The sequence below is a fragment of the Bos grunniens genome, chromosome 16 (genome assembly GCF_055505025.1).
Source record: "Bos grunniens cultivar Pamir isolate PY7600 chromosome 16, Bosgru_T2T1.0, whole genome shotgun sequence".
NCBI classification, from domain to species: Eukaryota; Metazoa; Chordata; class Mammalia; order Artiodactyla; family Bovidae; genus Bos; species Bos grunniens.
Window position 1 is genome coordinate 45,879,960 of NC_141180.1, and position 23,630 is coordinate 45,903,589.

General features: G+C 41.0%; 1 protein-coding gene across 3 annotated transcripts in view; it reads left to right on the forward strand.

Moving 5' to 3' along the window:
* KMO (kynurenine 3-monooxygenase) overlaps positions 1-23,630 on the forward strand; it is a 68,107-nt gene that overhangs the window by 13,325 nt on the left and 31,152 nt on the right. For 2 of the 3 annotated variants that reach the window (XM_086342673.1, XM_086342674.1), the window contains exons 2-5: positions 12,502-12,571; positions 12,868-12,965; positions 14,160-14,249; positions 21,610-21,658. In XM_086342673.1, coding sequence (XP_086198799.1) covers positions 12,502-12,571; positions 12,868-12,965; positions 14,160-14,249; positions 21,610-21,658 — 307 coding nt within the window. The remainder of the gene's footprint in view (positions 1-12,501; positions 12,572-12,867; positions 12,966-14,159; positions 14,250-21,609; positions 21,659-23,630) is intronic. The other variant, XM_086342676.1, reaches the window with a different exon arrangement.

Sequence of the window (23,630 nt, forward strand, 5' to 3'; positions counted from 1 at the left end):
CCGACTCTCTGCAACCCCATGAATTGCAGCATGCCAGGCCTCCCTGTCCCTCACCAACTCCCGGCGTCCATCGAGTCAGTGATGCCATCCAGCCATCTCATCCTCTGTCGTCCCCTTCTCCTCCTGCCCCCAATTCCTCCCAGCATCAGGGTCTTTTCCAATGAGTCAACACTTCGCATGAGGTGGCCAAAGTATTAGAGTTTCAGCTTCAGCACCAGTCCTTCCAATGAAAACCCAGAACTGATCTTTAGGATGGATTCAAACCTTAGTAATACAGAATTGAACACCTTATTATGACTGGTCTTGGAGAAAGCATTGTTGTTTATTCTTTTGTGTGTATTAATAAGAAACAGCAGCAGTACATTTGAACTCACCACTCAACTGGAATTGATGCATTGCAGTGACTTATGAGGAGAAGGCAATGGCACCCCACTCCAGTACTCTTGCCTGGAGAATCCCATGGATGGAGGAGCCTGGTAGGCTGCAGTCCATGGGGTCACTAGGAGTCGGACACTACTGAGCGACTTCACTTTCCCTTTGCACTTTCATGCATTGGAGAAGGAAATGGCAACCCACTCCAGTGTTCTTGCCTGGAGAATCCCAGGGATGGGATGCCGTCTATGGGGTCGAACAGAGTCGGACACGACTGAAGCAACTTAGCAGCAGCAGCGACTTATAACGGGGCTTCCCAGGTGGCTCAACAATAAAGAATGTGCCTGCCAATGCAGAAGCCAAAGGAGACGAGGGTTTGATTCCTGGGTTGGGAAGATCCCCTGGGGGAAGGCATGGCAGCCCACTCCAGTATTCTTGCCTGGAGAGTCCTATTGACAGAGGAGGCTGGTGAGCTACAGTCCATAGGGTTGCAAAGAGTCGGACACAACTGAAGTGACTGAGCATGCAGTGACTTACAGTAACCTCTGGGCTTCTCTCTCATCCATTACATTGCCCTAAATCTTGCTTCTCTTGCTTACATAAATATATGTAAAAGTTTTATGATATATACATGATATACACTGATCATATATATGTATATATATACACACACATGTAAATAACAAACATACTTCTAAAACTTGTGTATATACACATACAAGTGGTTTAGTTGTAGTTGTCTTTAATACATGAGTATCAGGCAGTTTGAAGTCTTCTAGGACTTTTTTTTACTCATAGTGTTATATATTCATATTATACTATTTTATCATGTAATTATACCATAATTTATTTGTCCTTACCTCTGTTATGGCTATGTAGACTGTTTCCAGAATTTTATTTATTTTCAGTTATGGAAACTGTGGCTCTGGATATTCTGGCATGTGTCTCTGGGAGTTTCTTCTGGGTATATGCCTTGAAGAGGAATTGCTGATTTGTCAGAGATGTGAAAACTCAACTTGAAATTGCTGTAAGCAATGCATAAGAGATCCTACTAACCCTCATCCTCTCTAGCACTTAAGATTTTCATGAAACAAGATTATACTAATTCCTATTGTGTCCATATCATGTGATATTCCTTCTTTTCCTTCTGCCTCATAAGGAACTATTTATGCAGGCTTGATTGGCAAACATACAGGAAGTGTTGGAGAGGTAGGGATCAACCTCCTTGCCAACTTTAGAAAAATTTGAAGCATATCTTCACCTGAGTCAGCTTTGTCTCCCCAGATCCTGGAATCAAATTTTGGTCAAAGAAAAGTAACATAAAAAACCCATAAGAGTAGGTCATTGGCTTGGAAATGAGCCCCTTCTGAGCCCAATCACCGGCTCTTATTAATATTTGTACATCATTTGTTATAATTCATTTATTCCATAATTCAAGTTGAATTCCCTGGAAACAAATGAATGTTCTTCTTGCTTCTGAATCTCAGTTTCTCTAGTTTTCTATTATTGCCAATAAAGGCAAGTTGGTGTGCCTGACATACAGTGAGGCTAAACGAACCAAAATGTCAGTTTGGAGCAGAGGAAGGTTTATTGTAGGGCCATGCAAGGAGACTGGTGGCTCATGTCCAAAAAACCATGAACTCCCTGAAGAGTTTCACCAAAGCATTCTAAAAGGCCAGGTGAGGTGGAGAGGGTAGGTGGTGGTCACAGGGTATATGATCAGCTCATGTACAATTCTCTGGTTGGTTGATAGCGAAGGAAAGGGTGGTGTTGCAGGGGTTAACATTCAGTCCTTAGGCTCAAGGAGGTCTGGGGCTATGTACTCATGATCATCAAGTAGCTTCCATTTGGTGTGGAGTTTTCACATCTGTTAAAAAAAGACTCAGGAAATGTGCATCAGTTACTGTTATCTAGGTACTTCAGAGAGGAGCTAAAGCAGAAGTTATGGGGGAATGGGCTTCCCCGGGAAGGCCCCATATGGTCCTGCTCAGTTATATCATTTCCCTATATTAATTTCACTGATCTTCTGCTGTTTAGATTGCGGTTTGCGTGTCCTGTTGTCTTTCTCCCTGGGCTGTTTTCCCAGTGTATACAATAGAATATTACTCAACCATAAGAAGGAACGAAGTTGGGCCATTTGCAGAGATGTAGATGGAACTAGAGCCTGTCATACACAGTGAAGAAAGTCAGGAAGAGAAAAACAAACATTGTATAATAACACATGTATGTGGAACCTGTAAAAATGGTACAGATGAACCTATTCACAGGGCAGGAATAGAGACGCAGACATAGAGAATGGATGTGTGGAGACAGGGAGGGGGTGGGGGATGGGATGAATAGGGAGACTGAGATTGACATATACACACTGTCATGTGTGAAAGAGATAGCTAATGGGAACCTGCTGTGCAGCACAGGGAGCTCAGCTCAGTGCCCTCTGGTGACCTAGTGGATGGGATGTGGGGTAGGAGGAAGGTTTAAGAGGGAGGGGATGTATGTATACAGGTGGCTGTTTCACTCCATTGTACAGCATAAACTAACACAACATTGTGAAGCAACTATACCCCAGTAAACAAGGAAATACAAGAAAAAACTAATTTCTAAATTACTTCCTCTACCCTCACTCCAACTTTCCTGACCCTCTTTGTCTCCTGATCAATATCCTTCTCCTGCCCTGTTTTCCATATGCATAAAAGAAGCAGTTATGATCATGGACTGTGTGTGTGTTAGTTGCTCAGTCGTGTCCGACTCTTTGCGACCCCACAGACTGTAGCCTCCCAGGCTTCTCTGTCCATGGAATTCTCCAGGCAAGAACACTGGAGTGGATTGCCATTCCCTTCTCCAATGATCGTAACACTGAAAGAAAGAAGATTTTCACAAACCGTTCTTTTTTTCTTCAGTGAGACTTACTCAATTTAGCTTTTAATCCCTTTTATTATTTTTTTCTGATGCAACTGAGCAATTTAACCATTTGAAGAAATTTATTTTATTGTATGAACTTTACTGTTAGCTTACAGTTTTTCTTTCCTTGATACAACTTATTACTATTGCCCTTACTAGATATTATTTTCTTAAAATTAGAGTATAATTGCTTGACAATGTTGTGTTAGTTTCTGCTGTACAATAAAGTGTATCAGCCACATGTATACACATATTCCGTGCCCCCTCTCCACTGCTTGGACCTCCCTCCCATCCCCCCACCTCATATACCTCTGGCCCCATTATCAACCTCCCCTACCAGAGTGATATGTTGTTGTTATTGTTTAATCGCTAAGTCGTGTCCAATTCTTCTGTGACCCCCGTGGGCTGTAATCCACCAGGTTCCTTGGTTCATGGTATTTCCCAGGCAAGAATACTGGAGTGAGTTGCCATTTCCTACTCCAGGGGATCTTCCCAACCCAGGGATTAAACCTGCATCTCCTGCATTGGCGGGTGGGTTCTTTACCACTGCACCACCCGGGAAGCTCTTGTGACTACACAACTGTACTAATAGGTCCCTTACACACTGCCCAGGTGCAAAGCCCTCTCCTTATTCCCACATCCACCGGGGGCTGCTGTGACCCCACCAGCCTCACATCTCAGAGCTTCTCTAGTTTAGTATTTACCCTCATCCAGCATTGAATCCTGTCTCCCTGCTGACTTCTTTGCTACTGTTTCTTCTAAAATCTTGCACAGAGTCCACTGGATCTGTTTTTTGGTATGCAAAATTTCCAGTGTTTTCTCTTTACTTAGTGCATTGCCCCTCAGACTCCTGATCTTAGCTTAAACCTAAGGACAGCAACAGTCTTACAGCCTTCTCCCACAGCACAAGCATCTCAGGATTGGGAGTTGCCATGGTATCCTTACTCTACACTGCAACTTTCAGCCTGCAGCTTCTGTCTCCGTTTTTATCTGTAAATCCTTTGAGGCTACTGACACTACTTTATCACCTCTGTCCCCTCATTGTTGTCATCAATCAACCTCTAGGCCATTTCCACCCAATATTGAAGACTTCACACCTAATCTTTTTTCTATATTCCAGCCCTGCCATTGCCTTGAGTGACTATCAAAGTTCGAATTATTGTCCTAGCCAATTCCCTAGCCTCTCAGTTCCTTGGTTTCTGTACTTTCAATCTTCCACCTCCACTGTACTTCAGCCTCCGAGTCCCATGATGACATTCTGGACCTTGACACTGTCATTCCACAGAACTGCCTCATCTACAATAATAATGTTGGATATGGGGCTCTCTGTTCAAAACCTCCTGACTTCCTAACTCTCTCATTCAGTTGCTTCTGCTACATCTGTTCTTCACAAGGACCTCCTACCTCCTCATTCATAAGCCTTTTCTGTTTTCCTTCCTTCCTATCCAGTTTAATTACTATTGTCCATCAATCCAACTAATACTTCAACTCCTTGCTTTCTATTCCAACCACATGGCTGAATCCCACTCTGCTTGATTCCAGTGGTTTTCTTCCTTTCCATAGATATACATAGGTGGCTTGATTTGGTTACAAATTTTACTTAAAAATGTAATCTCTCCTATTCATTTATAAATTCAACAAATATCAATCCAGTATTTATTATGTTTCAAACACAATGCTTTGGGCCAGGGATAAAATGATGAGCAAAAACGGTTTGCAGCTCAGTGGGGTAAATAGATATTGATTACAGGATTACCCTAAAGATGTAAGCTTTCAATTGTGATAAGCACTTTCTGTTAGTTTCCTAGGGCTGCCATAACCAAGTACCACAGGCAGGTGATTTAACAAAAGACATTTATCATTTCACAGTTCTGGAAGCTAGAGGTCTAGAATCAGGGTGTCAAAAGGGTTGGCTCCTTCTCAGGGCTATGAGAGAAAGATCTGTTCCAGGTCTTTATCCTTGGCTTGTAGATAGCTGTCTTCTCCCTGTGTCTCTTTATATCATCTTCCCTCTGAGAGTGTCTCAGTGTCTTAATTTCCCCCTTTTTATAAATATGCCCATCATATTGGATTTAGGGGCACTCTAGTGACCTCATTTTAACTTAATTACTTCTGTAAAGACTTTGACTCCAAATAAGGTTATACTCTGAGGTACTGGGGTTAGGGCTTCAGCATATGAATTTCATGTTCATTCTTGTGCTCAGTTGCTCAGTCATATCTGATACTTTGCAATGCTATGGATGGTAGCCCTCCCCACCAAACTCCTCTGTCCATGAGATTTCCCAGGCAAGAATACTGGAGTGGATTGTTATCCCTCCTCTAGGGGATCTTCCCAACTCAGGGATAGAACTCACATCTCCTCAGTCTCCTGCTTTGCATGTTCTTTACTGCTGAGCCACCGGGGAAGCCCTATATCAATTTGGGGAACCAGTTCAACCCTTAATGCTTCTCAAAGGAAAAGTCTGTAGTGCTATGAGAACTCATAAGTAAGGGGTTTGAGGTCATTACAGTAGCTAAAGGAGGCTTCCTTTTGGAAGTAAAGCTGAGTGGAAACTTGAGGATGAATAGGCATTTACTAGAAAGAGAAAAGAGGAAAAGATTGTTCACCACTGAAATCTTTTGGTAAGGGAGAGCATGGTGAGAACAAGCAGCTGAAAGAAGGCTAGCAAAGCTGAGGTGGGAAAATGATATGATCTCCATGATTTAAAAATATTATGGAGAAAATCTTAGACCTACAGTGATGTCATGTTTCTCTGGGAGGATTATATTTGCTGCTGTTAGGTGCTTGTGGTTACCAGCAATCCTGGATGGACACAATCCAATCAGTGCTAGAGAAGAGTCTTAGACCTACTTTTGTCCCTTTGATCATTGATTTATTTCCAGTTGACCTTATTTCTTAGATACTTATTGAGGGTCCTAACCCAAAGCCTGGGCATTTATTAAACTCTCCTGAGCAAGATGTCAGGGTATGTATCCTAAACTCCAGATTTTGTCCTTGTAGCATCATGGGTCTATCAAAAATTCTGTTGAAATTCTTTGCCTCCTTTGCCATCAGTAGATAACCCTAGGTGTGGCTCCAAATGCCAAGTTCACTTGTCTGGGCTTTCTTTTTCTCTTAGCAGAAGAGTTCATTCAAATGGCCTATTTCACCATTACACCAAATGACAGCTTGTAGAGAATCAATGGCCAAGAAGTCAGATGAATGCTAATAGAATAGAAGCAAACTTGACATTAATCAAGCAGAATGATTATGATAACTAGCAGCAGAATGGTGAAAATGAGAAGAGATGGATAGATGGAGAAAAATTACAGGGTAGAATTGGCAAAACTTAGAATGGATTGGATGTGGAGAATGAAGAAGTGCCACAGATGACTCTTAGATTTCTAGCTTGAGCAACAGGATGGGTGAAATGCCATTCTCTGAGATATCCCATCCATTCCATGTGAAGAGAACTGACATGATTTGGGGCAAGGATCACAAGTTTCAATTTGTATCTGTTGATTCTGAGGTGCTTTGAGACATTTAAAAAGCTACATCAATTAAATATCTATATGTGTTGTATTGGTATTCAGTCACTAAGTCGTGTCTGACTCTTTGTGACCCCACGGACTATAGCTTGCCAAGCTCCTCTGACCATGGGATTTCCCAGACAAGAATACTGGAGTGGTTTGCCATCTCCTTCTCCAGGGGATCTTCCTGACCCAAGGATTGAACCCACATCTCCTTGTTAGGAGGCAGAGTCTTTACCAATGAGCCATCTGGGAAGCCCTTAAACATCAATATGCATGAGCGCAAAAAAAGAGATCTGAGTGGGATATGTAAGTTTCTGCATCACCATGGACGTAGAAGATGGACCACAATGGATGCTTAAGAAATCCCAACACTTTGGTGGGTGTGAAAACTGATACAGCCATTATGGGAAAAAGGATTGAAGTTCCTTAAAAAGCTAGGAATAAATTTACCACAAAACCCAGCAATCCCACTGCTGGGCACATACTCTGAGAAAACCACAATTCTAAAAGACATATGTACCCCAATGTTCATTGCAGCAATATTTATAATAGCCAGGACATGGAAGCAACCTAGATGTCCATTGACAGATGTGGTACATATATACAATGGAATATTACTCAGCCATAAAAAGAAATGAATTTGAGTCAGTTGTAGTGAGGTGGATGAAACTAGAGGCTCTTATACAGAGTGAAATGCCAGGAAGAGAAAAACAAGTACTGTATATTAATAAATATATATGCAATCTAGAAAGATGGTACTGATGAACCTATCAGAGCATGGACCCGTGGACACAGCAGAGGAAGGTGAGGGTGGGATGAAGTGAGAAAGTAGCATTGACATATAAACACTATCATATGCAAAACAGCTAGTGGGGGGTTGCTAAATAGCACAGGAAGCCCAGCCTGGTGCTCTGTGATGACATGGAGAGGGGGGATAGTGGGAGGGGAGGGAAGGGATATATATACATACACACATACATACATGTATTTATATATATATGTGTGTGTATATCAGATCAGATCAGATCAGTCACTCAGTCGTGTCCGACTCTTTGCGACCCATGAACCCCAGCACGCCAGGCCTCCCTGTCCATCACCAACTCCCGGAGTTCACTCAAACTCACGTCCATCGAGTCAGTGACGCCATCCAGCCATCTCATCCTCTGTCGTGCCCTTCTCCTCCTACCCCCAATCCCTCCCAACATCAGAGTCTTTTCCAATGAGTCAACTCTTTGCATGAGGTGGCCAAAGTACTGGAGTTTCAGCTTTAGCATCATTCCTTCCAAAAAAATCCCAGGGCTCATCTCCTTCAGAATGGACTGGTTGGATCTCCTTGCAGTCCAAGGGACTCTCAAGAGTCTTCTCCAACACCACAGTTCAAAAGCATCAATTCTTTGGCGCTCAGCCTTCTTCACAGTCCAACTCTCACAGCCATACATGACCACAGGAAAAACCATAGCCTTGACTAGACAGACCTTTGTTGGCAAAGTAATGTCTCTGCTTTTCAATATGCTATCTAGGTTGGTCATAACTTTCCTTCCAAGGAGTAAGCGTCTTTTAATTTCATGGCTGCAGTCACCATCTGTAGTGATTTTGGAGCCCAGAAAAATAAAGTCTGACACTGTTTCCACTGTTTCCCCATCTATTTCCCATGAAGTGGTGGGACCGGATGCCATGATCTTCGTTTTCTGAATGTTGAGCTTTAAGCCAACTTTTTCACTCTCCACTTTCACTTTCATCAAGAAGCTTTTGAGTTCCTTTTCACTTTCTGCCATAAGGGTGGTGTCATCTGCATATTTGAGGTTATTGATATTTCTCCCGGCAATCTTGATTCCAGTTTGTGTTTCTTCCAGTCCAGCGTTTCTCATGATGTACTCTGCATATAAGTTAAATAAACAGGGTGACAGTATACAGCCTTGACAAACTCCTTTTCCTATTTGGAACCATTTGACTGATTCGAGTTATTGTACAGCAGAAACCAACACAAAATTGTAAAATAATTTTCCACCAATTAAATAAAAAGAAACCCCAACATTTGATTGTCCTTCTTTGCATGGGTGAAAGAGAAAAAGAGGAAATGGCTAGAGATGCATTAAAAAAACCAATAGAAAATGAAGGAAGTTTAGTGTTTCAAGAAGAAAGGTTAGTTAGCAGTATTGAATGCTGCTGAAAATTCGTGATAATTAAATATAGATGGTGTTATCAAATTCAAGTTGCTCAGTAGTGATAAACAAATCACTGAAATCTGTATAAAGCTATTTAGGAGAGCAACACACTAAAGCTTCAAGAGACAATAAACAAAAAAGTCTTCATAATCTCAAAGTAGGGAAAGATTTCTTAAGCAGTATACCAAATGTATTAGCAGTAGTATAAAAGATTGATAATGTTACTGCTGCTGCTGCTAAGTCGCATCAGTCGTGTCCGACTCTGCAACCCGATAGACGGCAACCTATCAGGCTCCCCTGTCCCTGGGAATATCCAGGCAAGAACACTGGAGTGGGTTGCCATTTCCTTCTCCAATGCATGAAAGTGAAAAGTGAAAGTGAAGTCACTCAGTCGTGTCCGACTCTTAGCGACCCCATGACCTGTAGCCCTCCAGGCTCCTCCAGCCATGGGATTTTCCAGGCAGGAGTACTGGAGTGGGTTGCCAATGCCTTCTCCAATAAATGTTACTACACAAAAATAAAGAGATTCTCATCATTAAAGAGGAGAAGGCAATGGCACCCCACTCCAGTACTCTTGCCTGGAAAATCTCATGGATGGAGGACCCTGGTAGGCTGCAGTCCATGGGGTTGCTAACAGTCGGACACAATTGAGCGACTTCACTTTCACTTTTCACTTTCATGCATTGGAGAAGGAAATGGCAACCCACTCCATATAGTCTTCTCCAGCACCACAGTTCGAAAACATCAATTCTTTGGCACTCTGCCTTCTTTATTGTCCAGCTCTCACATCCGTACATGACTACTAGAAAGACCATAGTCTTGACTATATGGACCTTTGTCAGCAAAGTGATGTCTTTCCTTTTTAACATACTGTCTAGGTTTGTCACAGCTTTTCCTGCCAAGAAGCAATCATCTTCTAATTTCATGGCTGCAGTCACCATCCGCAGTGATTTTAGAGCCGAGGAAGAGGAAATCTGTCACTTCTTCCACATTTTCCCCTTCTATTTGCCACGAAGTGATGGGGCCAGATGCCATGATCTTAGTTTTTTTGTTTTTTAAATATTGAGTTTTAAGCCAGCTTTTTCACTCTCCTCCTTCACCCTCATCACCAGGCTCTTTAGTTCCTCTTCACTTTCTGGCATTAGAGTGGTATCATCTGCACATCTGAGGTTATTGATATTTCTCCTGGAAATCTTCATTCCAGCTTGTAACTCCTCCAGCCTAGCATTTCACATGATGTGCTCTGCATGTAAGTTAAATAAGCACGGTGATAATAAATAGCCTTGTCATACTCCTTTTTCAATCCTGAATCAGTCAGTTGTTCCATACAGGGTTCTAAGTGTTGCTTCTTGACCCTCATCCAGGTTTCTCAGGAGACAAGTAAGATAGGTAGGATAGTTCCATTGCTTTATTCCGGTTATTATCCACACAGTCAAAAGGCTTTAGTGTATCCAATGAAACAGAGGTAGATGTTTTTCTGAAATTCCCTTGATTTCTCTATGATCCAGCAGATCATATTGTTGGCAATTCGATCTATGGTTCCTCTGCCTTTTCTAAACCCAGCCTGAACATCTGGCAAATATAAGCTCTCAGAGGCTGCTGGTGGGAAAACACATTAGTACAAAATTTTGGAAAACAGTTTGGCATAATAAAGTTGAAGATACATAAACCTTTGACCAGAGAGTCCACTTCTGTGAATAAAACTCTAAAGAAAAATCATGCACACGTGTACCAGGATACATGTATGGAAATGTTCTTTACAGCTTCTTAATATTCTCAGGCCATCTTTTTACAATATTCACATACATCAAACCCTTATTCTGTATATCTCTAAACTTGTATAATCAATACATCAATTATATCTCAGTAAAACTGGAAAAATAATATTGTCAGGCCAGAAACAACTCAAATGTCCTTCAACAGTAAAATGGTTAAATCAGTTCAGTTGAGTTCAGTCATGTCCAACTATTTTCGATCCCATGGACTGTAGCATGCAGACCTCCCTGTCCATCATCAACTCAGAAGCTTGCTCAAACTCATGTCCATTGAGTCAGTGATGCCATCCAACCATCTCATCCTCTGTTGTCCCCTTCTTCTCCTGCCTTCAATCTTTCCCAGCATCAGGGTCTTTCCCATTGAGTCAGTTCTTCGCATCAGGTGGCCAAAGTGTTGGAGTTTCAGTTTCAGCATCCGTTCTTCCAATGAATATTCAAGACTGATTTCCTTTAGGATGGACTGGTTGGATCTCCTTGCAATACAAGGGACTCTCAAGAGTCTTCTCCACAGTTTACAAGCATCAATTCTTTGGCGCTCAGCTTTCTTTATGGTCAAACTCTCACATCCATACATGACTACTGGAAAAACCATAGCTTTGACTAGACAGACCTTTGTTGGCAAAGTAATGTCTCTGCTGTCTAGGTTGGTCGTAGCTTTTCTCCCAAGGAACAAGCATCTTTTAATTTCATGGCTGCAGTCACTATCTGCAGTAGTCTGTGAGATTTCATACAATGAAGAATCAAACAGAGAAAAAAAAAGTATCAACCAGTAATGAAAGGATGGCCTGGAGTTTATGTGGGATCATACAGATGATCTCACCAGCATACTAGTGAGTTAAAGCTGCTGCTGCTGCTAAGTCGCTTCAGTCGTGTCTGACTCTGTGTGACCCCATAGATAGCAGCCCACCAGGCTCCTCGGTCCACAGGATTCTCTAGGCAAGAATACCAGAGTGGGTTGCCATTTCTTTCTCCAAGTGAGTTAAAGAAGCAGATGCAAAAAAAATACACAAGTGTCAAAAGCATGCAAATTAAATTATGTTGCCTAGGGATGTACACCTAAGCGGAAAAACTATAAAGAAGCTAAGTTTGGTTATCACAGAAGTCAGAATGTTTACCTCTAGGAGAAAGTTTGAGGATTGTAACTAGGGAAAAGTTGGGGGAGCTATAGGAGATTGGCAATGTTCTACTTGTTTTGATCAGAGTCAGTAAATGGTGTTTGCTTTTTCTAATTATTCTGTAAACCATATTTATGGTTTGAGGTCATTCTGTATGAAAGTTATATCTCATGATATGAAAGTTAAAAAAGAAGAAAAAACCTAAATCTTCCTTGAAAACTATATAGTTCAATCTTCAGTTAATCCTATTATTCTTGCAAATGGCATTTTCTACTTGTGACTAGATTAATCAATATGATGACTAAGGCTATGGCCACACGTGATGTTGTACTTCAGTTCAGTTCAGTCACTCAATCGTGTCCAACTCTTTGCAACCCCTTGAACCACAGCACACCAGGCCTCCCTGTCCATCACCAACTCCTGGAGTTTACCCAAACTCATGTCCATTGAGTCGGTGATGCCATCCAACCATCTCATCCTCTGTCGTCCCCTTCTCCTCCTGCCTTCAATCTTTCCCAGCATCAGGGTCTTTTCCAATGAGTCAGCTCTTCGCATCAGGTGGCCAAAGTATTGGAGTTTCAGCTTCAACACTTAGCCAGCAAAAATTCCCTATATTTGTGAAATCAGATAAAAATATGAAAAAAATTTGCTTTGATTTCCTAGGTTGGATCATTAAATGCATGCTTCCTTGCCAAGAGGAATTTCCAAGTTGACATATATGAAGCTAGAGAAGGTGAGACAATACTGAATAATGTGAGATGTGGTTCTAATTCTTTGACTTCTTACTCCTTTAGATTTTAAAAAGAAAAAATAAATTTTTAAGGTAAACTGTTAGACTTCATTAAAACCCTCAACTATCTAAATTTAATTTAATGCAAATTCATTACTATCTGTGTTTTCTTTAAAAGAGTTAACAAAGTCTTTTAATTTGGTTCAGATGGCACCCATTTTTGAGGTGTATATGCTCACCCTGTCTTAGGATATAAGAATTGTGTGTAACATGAGGTCTATCTACTTCCAATGTCTTAGATATCCGAGTGACTAAATCTGCACGTGGAAGAAGCATTAATTTGGCCCTTTCTTATAGAGGACGACAAGCCTTGAAAGCCATTGGCCTGGAAGATCAGGTACCTTGTGAATGCATTTTCCTTACAGAAGATAACACCTGTTGTTTTTCAACAACTGCATGGTCTTGATTTCTCTTAGTTCAAAGCAGCACTCAATGCCACAAAAATCACTGCATGAGAACTTGTTTTATAAAGGTTTTCAAACTTCTAAATTCACAACAGGGTGGACATTTCACACTTGAGGCACATGATCGGGGAGGGGGCAGAGCACGTTGTACGGCAGTGGAAGCTGTATCAGGTGGAAACCTGACTATCACTTCTGACACTGGGCCATCAACAATATGGTTAATCTTTGCCTTTTATTTGTGTGTGACCTGGGATGGCCTCTGGGGTGAGAGGAGGCAGGCTACATCCAGTCTTTTGACTATGTAGGTACTTAATCTCTTATCACAATTCTGTCCTCCAAAAAGCTCTGGGACTAGAAAGCTTTTTCATCACCCATTCAGCAGCAAACTTGACCTGATGCAGACTTTTTAAGCCTCTAAAAATATGTTTTACTAAAGAAATATTGTGTTATGGGGTGGCGCCCTAGACTAGTCTGCGTGTCATAAAGTATCCATATATGCACTCATTACCTATCTAACCTTTGAAAAGTTCTGAATTCTGAAACCAGTGAACTCTCAGTGTTTGGATAAAGATTGTGGGCCTGTTACAGATTTTCCTCATATAGACAGACTCAAGATTGTCAAATTTCTCGCTATCATGTATCTTGGAAATGTAAAGAGAAATAGTATATTTTTATTGACAGTATTTTTGTGAGAGTGTGTCCTTGAAATGATAAGTTCACATAAGTGCTATTTGCATTTCCACATTTTTCTTAGGCATGTGTAGGAAAACACTTTGCACTGCATTTCAGGAATCCTGTGATTTACTCCTCATTCTTTATTCTTTTGTAATCATAAAAAAAGAACTTAATCTCTGACAGTGAACTGTTTCCTCATTTGTAATATTTGATTTAGGTACAGATAAACTTTAAAGTCTATTCTAAAATCTAAAGTTAAAAAACCCTAAAAACTAAAATTTGTAGGAGCATAGTTTTTATTAAATTTCTGTCATACTGTGTTCCCATGGTCTTTTACATTATTTTTGATTTTTGGAAAATGTTTGAATAATCACACTTTAAAATCAATATCTATTTTATTGACATAATGCCACACTATGGAAATTGAAATAGACATCTTGATTTTATTTCAGGTTGTATCCCAGGGTATCCCCATGAGAGCAAGAATGATTCACTCTCTTTCAGGAAAAAAGTCTGCTATCCCCTATGGGACAAAGTCACAGGTAGGTTTACCTGGAGATACCTTTTTGTAAAATGGTAATAGCTAAGTCTAATATCTAGAACTAGCTACTTGCTTGCTGACCTTGTCTTTCTAGCCCTGTTTTGACATTGTTTGCTTGTTTAGAATTCAAAAATATATACTAGTTAATTCATAGGAGATGTTTAGAAACAGCCTAGTCCCTAATAAGCATTCAATGGACTTCCCCCATGGTTCAGCAGTAAAGAATCCACCTGCAATGTAGGAGCCCCAGGAGATACAGGTTCAATTCCTAAGTCAGGAAGATCCCCTCAGTTTAGATCAGTTCAGTCGCTCAGTCATGTCTGACTCTTCGTGACCCAATGAACCACAGCATGCCAGGTCTCTCTGTCCATCACCAACTCCAGAAGTGTACCCAAACTCATGTCCATTGAGTCAGTGATACAATCCAACCATTTCATCCTCTGTCATCCCCTTCTCCTCCTGCCCTCAATCTTTCCCAGCATTGGGGTCTTTTCAAATGAGTCAGCTCTTTGCATGAGGTGGCCAAAGTATTGGAGTTTCAGCTTCAACATCAGCCCTTCCAATGAACACCCAGAATTGATCTCCTTTAAGATGGACTGGTTGGATCTCCTTGCAGTCCAAGGGACTCTCAAGAGTCTTCTCCAACACCACAGTTCAAAAGCAGCAATTCTTTGGTGCTCAGCTTTCTTCACAGTCCAACTCTCACATCCATACATGACTACTGGAAAAACCATAACCTTGACTAGATGGACCTTTGTTGACAAAGTAATGTCTCTGTTTTTTAATATGCTATCTAGGTTGGTCATAACTTTCCTTCCAAGGAGTAAGCATCTTTTAATTTCATGGCTGCAGTCACCATCTGTAGTGATTTTGGAGCCCAGAAAAATAAAGTCAGCCACTGTTTTCACTGTTTCCCCACCTATTTGCTATGAAGTGATGGGACCAGGTGCCATGATCTTCATTTTCTGAATGTTGAGCTTTAAGCCAACTTTTTCACTCTCCTCTTTCACTTTCATCAAGAGGCTCTTTAGCTCTTCACTTTCTGCCATAAGGATGGTGTCATCTGCATATCTGAGATTATTGATATTTCTCCCAGCAATCTTGATTCCAGCTTGTGCTTCTTCCAGCCCAGTGTTTCTCACAATGTACTCTGCATATAAGTTAAATAAGCAGGGTGACAATATACAGCCTTGATGTACTCCTTTTCCTATTTCCAGTCTATTGTTACATGTCCAGTTCTAACTGTTGCTTCCTGACCTGCATATAGGTTTCTCAAGAGGCGGGTCAGGTTGTCTGGTATTCCCATCTCTTTCAGAATTGTCCACGGTTTATTGTGATCCACACAGTCAAAGGCTTTGGCATAGTCAATAAAGCAGAAATAGATGTTTTTCTGGATCTCTCTTGCTTTTTCGATGATCCAGCAGATGTTGGCAATTTGATCTCTGGTTCCTCTGCCTTTTCTAAAACCAACTTGAAAATCTGGAAGTTCATAGTTCATGCATTGCTGAAGCCTGGCTTGGAGAATTTTGAACATTACTTTACTAGTGTGTGAGATGAGTGCAATTGTGTGGTAGTTTGAGCATTCTTTGGCATTGCCTTTCTTTGGGAAAGAAGATCCCCTAGAGGATCCCACTCAACCCACTCCAGTATTCTTGCCTAGAGAATCCCATTAACAGAGGAGCCTGGTGGGCTACAGTCATTGGTGTCTCGAAGAGTTGGACATGACATGATTTACATGCAAGTCAAGAAGAGACTACACTAACTAAATGTACCTTTTCTATAAGCAATAATTGTCTTCCTGTGGGTGAGTTGCTGAAGAACTTGCAACCTGGGGACAACGTAGTCCTATGAAAAGTTCTCTATGTTCACTATGAAAAGAACTCAGCCAAGCGATGGTAGGAGCACTCAGCTCTTACATTCAGAGAGGGAGGAAATCTTTCAGTTTCAGAGAAGAAAAAGTAAGGCTTGAAACAGATAGTTTGTTTAAATCTTCAATTGGCAACAAACTAGCATCATTCCAATCAAATGACAGTTTTTCTATGGGGAGAATTGGGTGAGACCAAATTTCTAAAAAATAAATTTTTAAGTGTCAGGTGTGTATCGGATGAGAAAGCTTGCAAATGCACTTTCAGATAACAGAATCTCACAGCGGTCAGCAGCTTTAGATGCATGGACTCCAACCACCTTGCTTTACAGATAAAGAAACAGGCTGCATGACTATGGGAGGTCAACATTAAGGCAGAAACTGGACAAATCTCCTTACAGACAACAACCAGTGAGCATGGTGTAGGAGGCCCTCAGAGGAGTGCTGGAAGTGCTGCTTAGTTACACTATTTTTTTTTTCTAAAATGATATTCTTCCCATAATAGGCATAATAGTCATTCCATCTTTCTTTTGGATTAATACTGATTGTGCTGAGGAAATTCCATTCATTGTATCCATCTCTTCCCTGGAGATTGGACCAATATAGTATGAATAGATCAAGGAGGAAAATATTGTTCAAAATAGCAGGGAAAGTGGATGAAAAGAGTGACTTGGACCTGAGACTAAAACTGACTTCCTTCTCCAAGTGAGAATGAGAGAAGGGTGAGGGAGAAACAGTTTCATCACCAGTGACTGCCCATGAAGGTGAAAGTGTTGGTGCAAGTTCTCATTTCAAGGCCTTTAATACAGAAGAAGGAAATGATCCTTCTACATCAGTCCTGCCATTCCTCAATTCTTAAGAACTGAGCTAATGCTAAATTTATAGGTTTGCATCATTAGTTTTATACTGGAGTCAAAAATGGGCCCTCCTTATCTTTTAAGAACTGTATAAATTTGCTTTGAATTGGTCAATTCCATAACCTTTGGAAGTGCAAAGTCATCTCCATCACCCCAAGATTTCTTCCAATATCCAGGGAGTGTACGTATTGGCCTCTGCTGCCTCTTGGTGTCCACTCCTTCTCCTCTAGTTTTGGTTATGTACCATGATGACCATACATGAAACTCATGATTTTTACCCATTTCCACATGCAAAATACATATTAATAGCTTTCCTCCTGGAACACAAACAAGATTGCAAGGGCAGAAGCAGCCATATTTGACCATGAGGTAACTTTACAGAAGGAAGCTACATGCCAAAGATGGTAGAGTGGAAAGGAGGAGGACGCTGATGAATTTGTGGATGTCCCTGAAATACCTCTAGATGTTTTTTTAAGTAGGAAAAAAAAAAAGTGTAGTTTATATAAGCAGCTGTGGTCAGGTCTCTGCAAACAGCTAAAAATATCCATGACTCATTACAGTATGTAAAGCTCATGGTAATTTGCACAGTGCTAAATAAATTATGTTTGAGGAAAAAAACATTCATGAATATACCAAAGACCTGGGCAGGTCATGGGGTTGCAAAGAGTCGGACATGACTGAGCAACTGAACTGAACTCGGGGGTCATGGAAGGCCCACGTTGTGCTGCTGCTAAGTCACTTCAGTCATGTCTGACTCTGTGCGACCCCATAGATGGCAGCCCACCAGGTTCCCCCATCCCTGGGATTCTCCAAGCAAGAACACTGGAGTGGGTTGCCATTTCCTTCTCCAATGCATGAAAGTGAAATTGAAAGTGAAGTCGCTCAGTCGTGTCCGACTCCTAGTGACCCCATGGACTGTGGCCCACCAGGCTCCTCTGTCCATGGGATTTTCCAGGCAAGAGCACTGGAGTGGGGTGCCATTGCCCAGCAAACAATTCAGAAGTTCCTAGTGTATATACAATTTGACTTCTGAAATCTTTTCTATACCCCCTACTCTGAGCCTTCTTCCCCTAGCTGTTATTTTTTCTGCCCTTTCTCCTTTGCTATGACTGTCTTGCTGATTCCTCTCATTTCCTTCCCCAATTGCCAAATATCAAAATATTCTCTAATATACAGAGCAGGCCAGAGTTCCCCCAATTCCTATTCTTAAACTCCTGTACCCAAAATAAAAAAAAATGACACCTCCTTACTAGAAAACATTCTCACTTGAAGGTTATGTAAACACTTTTTCATAGCATATTTGAAAAAGTCAGCACTGCAACTATTGTCTTACAAATCTCCAAAGAAGATTATCCTATTGCCTTTAGGTTTTCTTAGTGGGTTTTTTGGTTACAAGAGTCACTTTACAGCTCTTTACTTGTTTGTTCTTCTTCTTACTTATTCTTCATAAGGTAAGCTGCCGGGGTCCAGCCCTGGCTGATCCAGGGTATTCGAAGAGGAGACAGCTTCGGCGACTATTTAAATATTCATCAAAGATATAAAGAGTAATAGAATGAAGATAGCTCAGTAGGAAAATTCAGTGGAGAAAAGAGGCTGAGTAGCTTGGTTTACGCGGGAGACCAATAAAACTTCAAGACAAGAAGTTTGCACCACTTACGCAGGCCACAGGCATCCTTCTGTTCTCCCGAAGGAGAGGAGACACTGAGGCCTCCCCGGTAGGATCTTAGAAGCCCAGGCATAATTAATAAGCATGGCAGGTTCCGAGCTCCAGATGGAGACTCAGCCAGAGTGAGAAAGAGAGCGACATGGGGAGACCAGTATTTCGAGGAACTGATCCCCATTCTTTATTTTCCAGAGTCTTGTTTTTATACACTGAGATGTTATACAAAAGTCACGTGGGGACAGCAGTCCTGACTTTTATTAAAGTCAGGTGCTTCATACAAATGTATACAGAGGTCTTAGGGGTGTTACATCATCTTCTGGCCAGGGGGGCCTGCTGACAATTTATGACCCTCTCCTTGTGACAGTGGTCAGTCAACCAGAACACTTTTTTCTCCAAGGGTGATTATTCTTAAAACAGACGCCACCCAAATAAAGTTACATTCCTATAGGGTGAGGGTGTAGTGGGTTTTAGTTAAGGAAAGAATTTACTTAGCCTAAGGTCTAACGTGATTAATATCAAAGGTTAATACTTATTTCTTCTATATATTCATTAATGTGTGTAAGGGCAGGGGATGTGGAGACTTAGCAACAAACATTGGCTCAACAAATGAAAAACCCTTCACCAATACAATTTCTAATCAGCCCATTATACTTATACTAATAGTTTTCTAACTTTTCTAAGGAACCTGTTTTTAGAAGGTTTAAAGCATCTCATGCCTCTCACAGTTGGGAGGCTGTGAGCAATCACATGTGGCCGGACAAGCCTGTCAGGCAGGCCAGAGAACCTTCAGAGGAGTTTGTAGGTTAAAACACTCTGGTCATGCCCAGGAGTTTTTATTAACTGGAGCTCTAGGTTAACTCCTTCTCCAAAAGAGGTGGTGGGGGACAGCCCCCCATAAAGTCAGAGGTGTAGGGGAGAGCACAAAATAGTAAAGTAGGCAGGCTCTGGTTATGGGGGTAGATGCTCGGGAATTTCCAGGGGGACTCCTGAGGCTCGATCCCGCCTTTGCGTATGTCGAGCCTCCTTCCTCATGACCTTTGTCATGGGCACAGTGCCTCACCCGGCCCCCAACAGTAAGCCTTTTAGAATATGTATTGGAGAAGTGAAGCTTGATGTTAGTGACTCTTAGTTATGATTATAATAGGAAACTGCCCAAAGATATGGAGCAGATTAGACCAGGACTCTCCCTGATCTTCTGCAGGACCAACATGTCTATCGGTTCCCAGATGATCCGCCCCAGTTTATCTCAACTAAGCCTGCTGCTAAGTCGCTTCAGTCGTGTCCGACTCTGTGTGACCCCATAGATGGCAGCCCACCAGGCTCCCCCGTCCCTGGGATTCTCCAGGCAAGAACACTGGAGTGGGTTGCCATTTCCTTCTCCAATGCATGAAAGTGAAAAGTGAAAGTGAAGTTGCTCAGTCATGTCCAACTCTTCGTGACCCCATGGACTGCAGCCCACCAGGCTCCTCCGGCCATGGGATTCTCCAGGCAAGAGTACTGGAGTGGGGTGCCATCGCCTTCTCCCAACTAAGCCTGATAGGAATCAACTGGCAAGGAAAGAATATTTTCCTTATGTTAATAAGACTTCATAATTTGAATGTTTCCTGGTATATTTAGAAGTATAACAAGTGTGGTTTCTGTTGAAATGCAAACATTAATAATGTAGAAGACTGGAAAACAGAACCACAAGGCAGAGAATTACGAAGTTCCTGTTAATTTTAATTTGTGACAAAGACACAGGAAGCTCCTTCTCAGTCTACTGTTGCCACTTTAGCATGACCAAGTTATTTTTATACCAAGTATAGATTTAGCTGTTAATTTTATATGCCTATATTTGAATGGGATCAAGATGAATAAAAGACCATATTTGTGTTAAATGTTGTAATGTCCCATAATTTATGTGCTTTAAATTTTTAAAGCAATGGACTTGTCCTGAATTGCAAGACTGCATTATGACTTTCATGAGCCCTAAGTGAATAAGAGTAAGTGAAGCCGCTCAGTTGTGTCTGACTCTTTTCGACCCCATGAACTGTAGCCCACCAGGCTTCTCTGTCCATGGGGTTCTCCAGGCAAGAATACTGGAGTGGGTTGCCATTTCCTTCTCCAGAAGATCTTCCCAACCCAGGGATTGAACTTGGGTTTCCTGCATTGCAGGCAGATGCTTTAACCTCTGAGCCACCAGGGAAGCAGATAGACACTTTTGCTTTGTGGGACCCTATAAATCAATAAATATTAAAAATTAGACTACATGAGCACATTGATATAAAGATTACATTAAGCTTTAATATAATCCAGACTGGATTTATTCTTATCTTTTAAAGAATTAATATATATTCATATTCTTATATTTATTTTTTCTCATGATTTTGAAATAAACTAAAATTATTTTCATGAACCCCTAAAAGTATCATAGGCCCTATGCACTGTTTGACTGGGTCTCATGGAACAATCGGCCCTGTGAAGTCAGAAACAGCCAGTACATGTCCCGTGTACTGGAGTCTACCTATTCCTAAAAACCCTCACCCTGCCACAACCACACCACACATTCACACAGGCTTTCAAATTGAAATGAAAATTTCAAAGTAGTTTCTTTGGGAAATGGTACATTTATTCTAGTAATGCTGTCATTTCTGAAGTTTTTTTACACACCTTGATTTGGAGACCTAAGATGAATATTTGAGATTTATGTTTGATAGTTAAAACTATCTTAATGAAATAATATTTTAGGTACCAAAAAAAGATTTGTTTTTATATAGCATCAAACTTGGAAAAAGCCTATGTTTAAACCTGAACCTTGTATTGCATGTATTTGATTAAAGTGTTTATAGAAAAAAAGGTTACTTAGTTAAATGGTTGTAAAGCTGAGCTTGCAACCTTCTGATAAATAATTAGTATTTTCTATTGCTAAGTGAATAACATAGAAGCATATTTGCCCATTCTCCAGAAACAAATAGTATATACTATATTTTTCTTGCAGTATATTCTTTCTATAAGCAGAGAAAATCTAAACAAGGATCTATTGACGGGTAAGTCTAATGTTTTATTCACCAGCCCTCATTTTCAGCAAAGCACATGAGACTAATCTCGTCATATGATTAAATGAAACTCATTTACCATTTCATCGTAGGGGTTATTAAGAGCAAGACTATGTACAATACAAAGTGTTTCTTTAAAAATACTGGTGGTACATCTTCCAGCATCTCTTTTTCATCTTGCTGCTGCTGCTAAGTCACTTCAGTCGTGTCCGACTCTGTGTGACCCCATAGACGGCAGCCCACCAGGCTCCCCCGTCCCTGGGATTCTCCAGGCAAGAACACTGGAGTGGTGGTCTAAATAAAAATTGTTTGTTCAGCATGTATTGAATTCCTATTGTCTTCTAGGCACTGGCTTGAATGAGTGCCTCAGTGAAGAACTCACAATCTAGTAGAAAAACAGATATACATATATAACAATTTTCAAAGAGACACAAGCAGATTTTTTTATCAGAAATATGACAAGCAATAGTGTGAAGGCTGATAGAGGGCTGAAGTTTTTTTAAGTATTATGAAAATTGCTGTGTGCAAAAACAAGAGTCTGGACTAAAGCTATAGCCCTCCAGTTGGGAGGAGATATAGATTCAAGATATCTGTAGGAGACAAAATTAGATGCAGGGTATAGGAAGTTGATAAAGAGGAAGGTGTACATAAGCCTGAAGATTCTCATGTGCATAACTAAAAAGACCTAGACTCATCCATTAATTGAAAAGCCCCTGGACTGCAAATTAAATTTGTATCCTGGATAATCAATCCAATCACATTCCATGTAACCCTTGATCATAGTTTTTTCTTCTTTAGCATTTGTACTAAACAAATTCATTCTATGCAAAGCATGCCATTAGTAGTTCTGCTGCTGCTGCTGCTAAGTCGAGTCAGTCGTGTCCGACTCTGTGCGACCCCAGAGACGGCAGCCCACCAGGCTCTGCCGTCCCTGGGATTCTCCAGGCAAGAACACTGGAGTGGGTTGCCATTTCCTTCTCCAATGCATCAAAGTGAAAAGTGAAAGTGAAGCGCTCAGTCGTGTCCGACTCTTAGCGACCCCATGGACTACAGCCTACCAGGCTCCTCCGTCCATGGGATTTTCCAGGCAAGAGTACTGGAGTGGGGTGCCATTAGTAGTTCTACTATCTTGTAAATCAATCAATCCCTTTCAACGCATTCCAGCAACCTCTGACTTTTGGAGAGCAGAGGTTCCTGTTATTTATCTGTGTTTCTCCACAGTTCCCTACCCAGGGTGAGTTTGTAACGTATCTGTTGAATTGAACTGAACTGAACTGGGAGGAGGAGTGAAGGGGAAGGTCACTCTAGTTGATTCACAAGGGCTCAGAAACAGGGTTTAGTATTCGTCTCAATTCCATTTCTTTACTTGTAAGACTGACTTTTGGATGAGTAGATACATGGCTAGATTGCTTTACATATTCATGCTGATCTTAAGAAAAGAAACTACAAGACAGCTTTCAAAAATAATAGAAAATATCTTTGATGTGTTAAGCACTATGTTAATAACTGCTTTATATTGCATCCATTTGTATAACCCTCCAAACAACTCTGTGAAGTAAGAATGATGTTTACCTCAGTTTTGTACATGATAAAGGAAGCTTAGAGAGGGCCACAGTGCAACAGGTTACACTGTTAATAAGTAGCAGAATGGATTGAACTTGAGTTTGTCTATTCCAAAGTCCATGCTTTTAACTATTACAGTCACTGCCTCCAGTAATATAAATGAAACACTGATAATAAGGAGCTAAAACATGGGGAAGATCCATCTGGCATACTCCCCCGTTTTTCATTAGGTACACACTGCACAGCGTACAATTTCATAAATGGCATAAATATGTTAATAAAAAGAATGCTGAGCCTCTTGACTTCTAAACCGTTTGGCATATAAAGTTCTTTTACACAGCTCTTATTCCTATACATGGCATCAGATTATGAGCCATCTATTCCACAGATAAATGCTCAT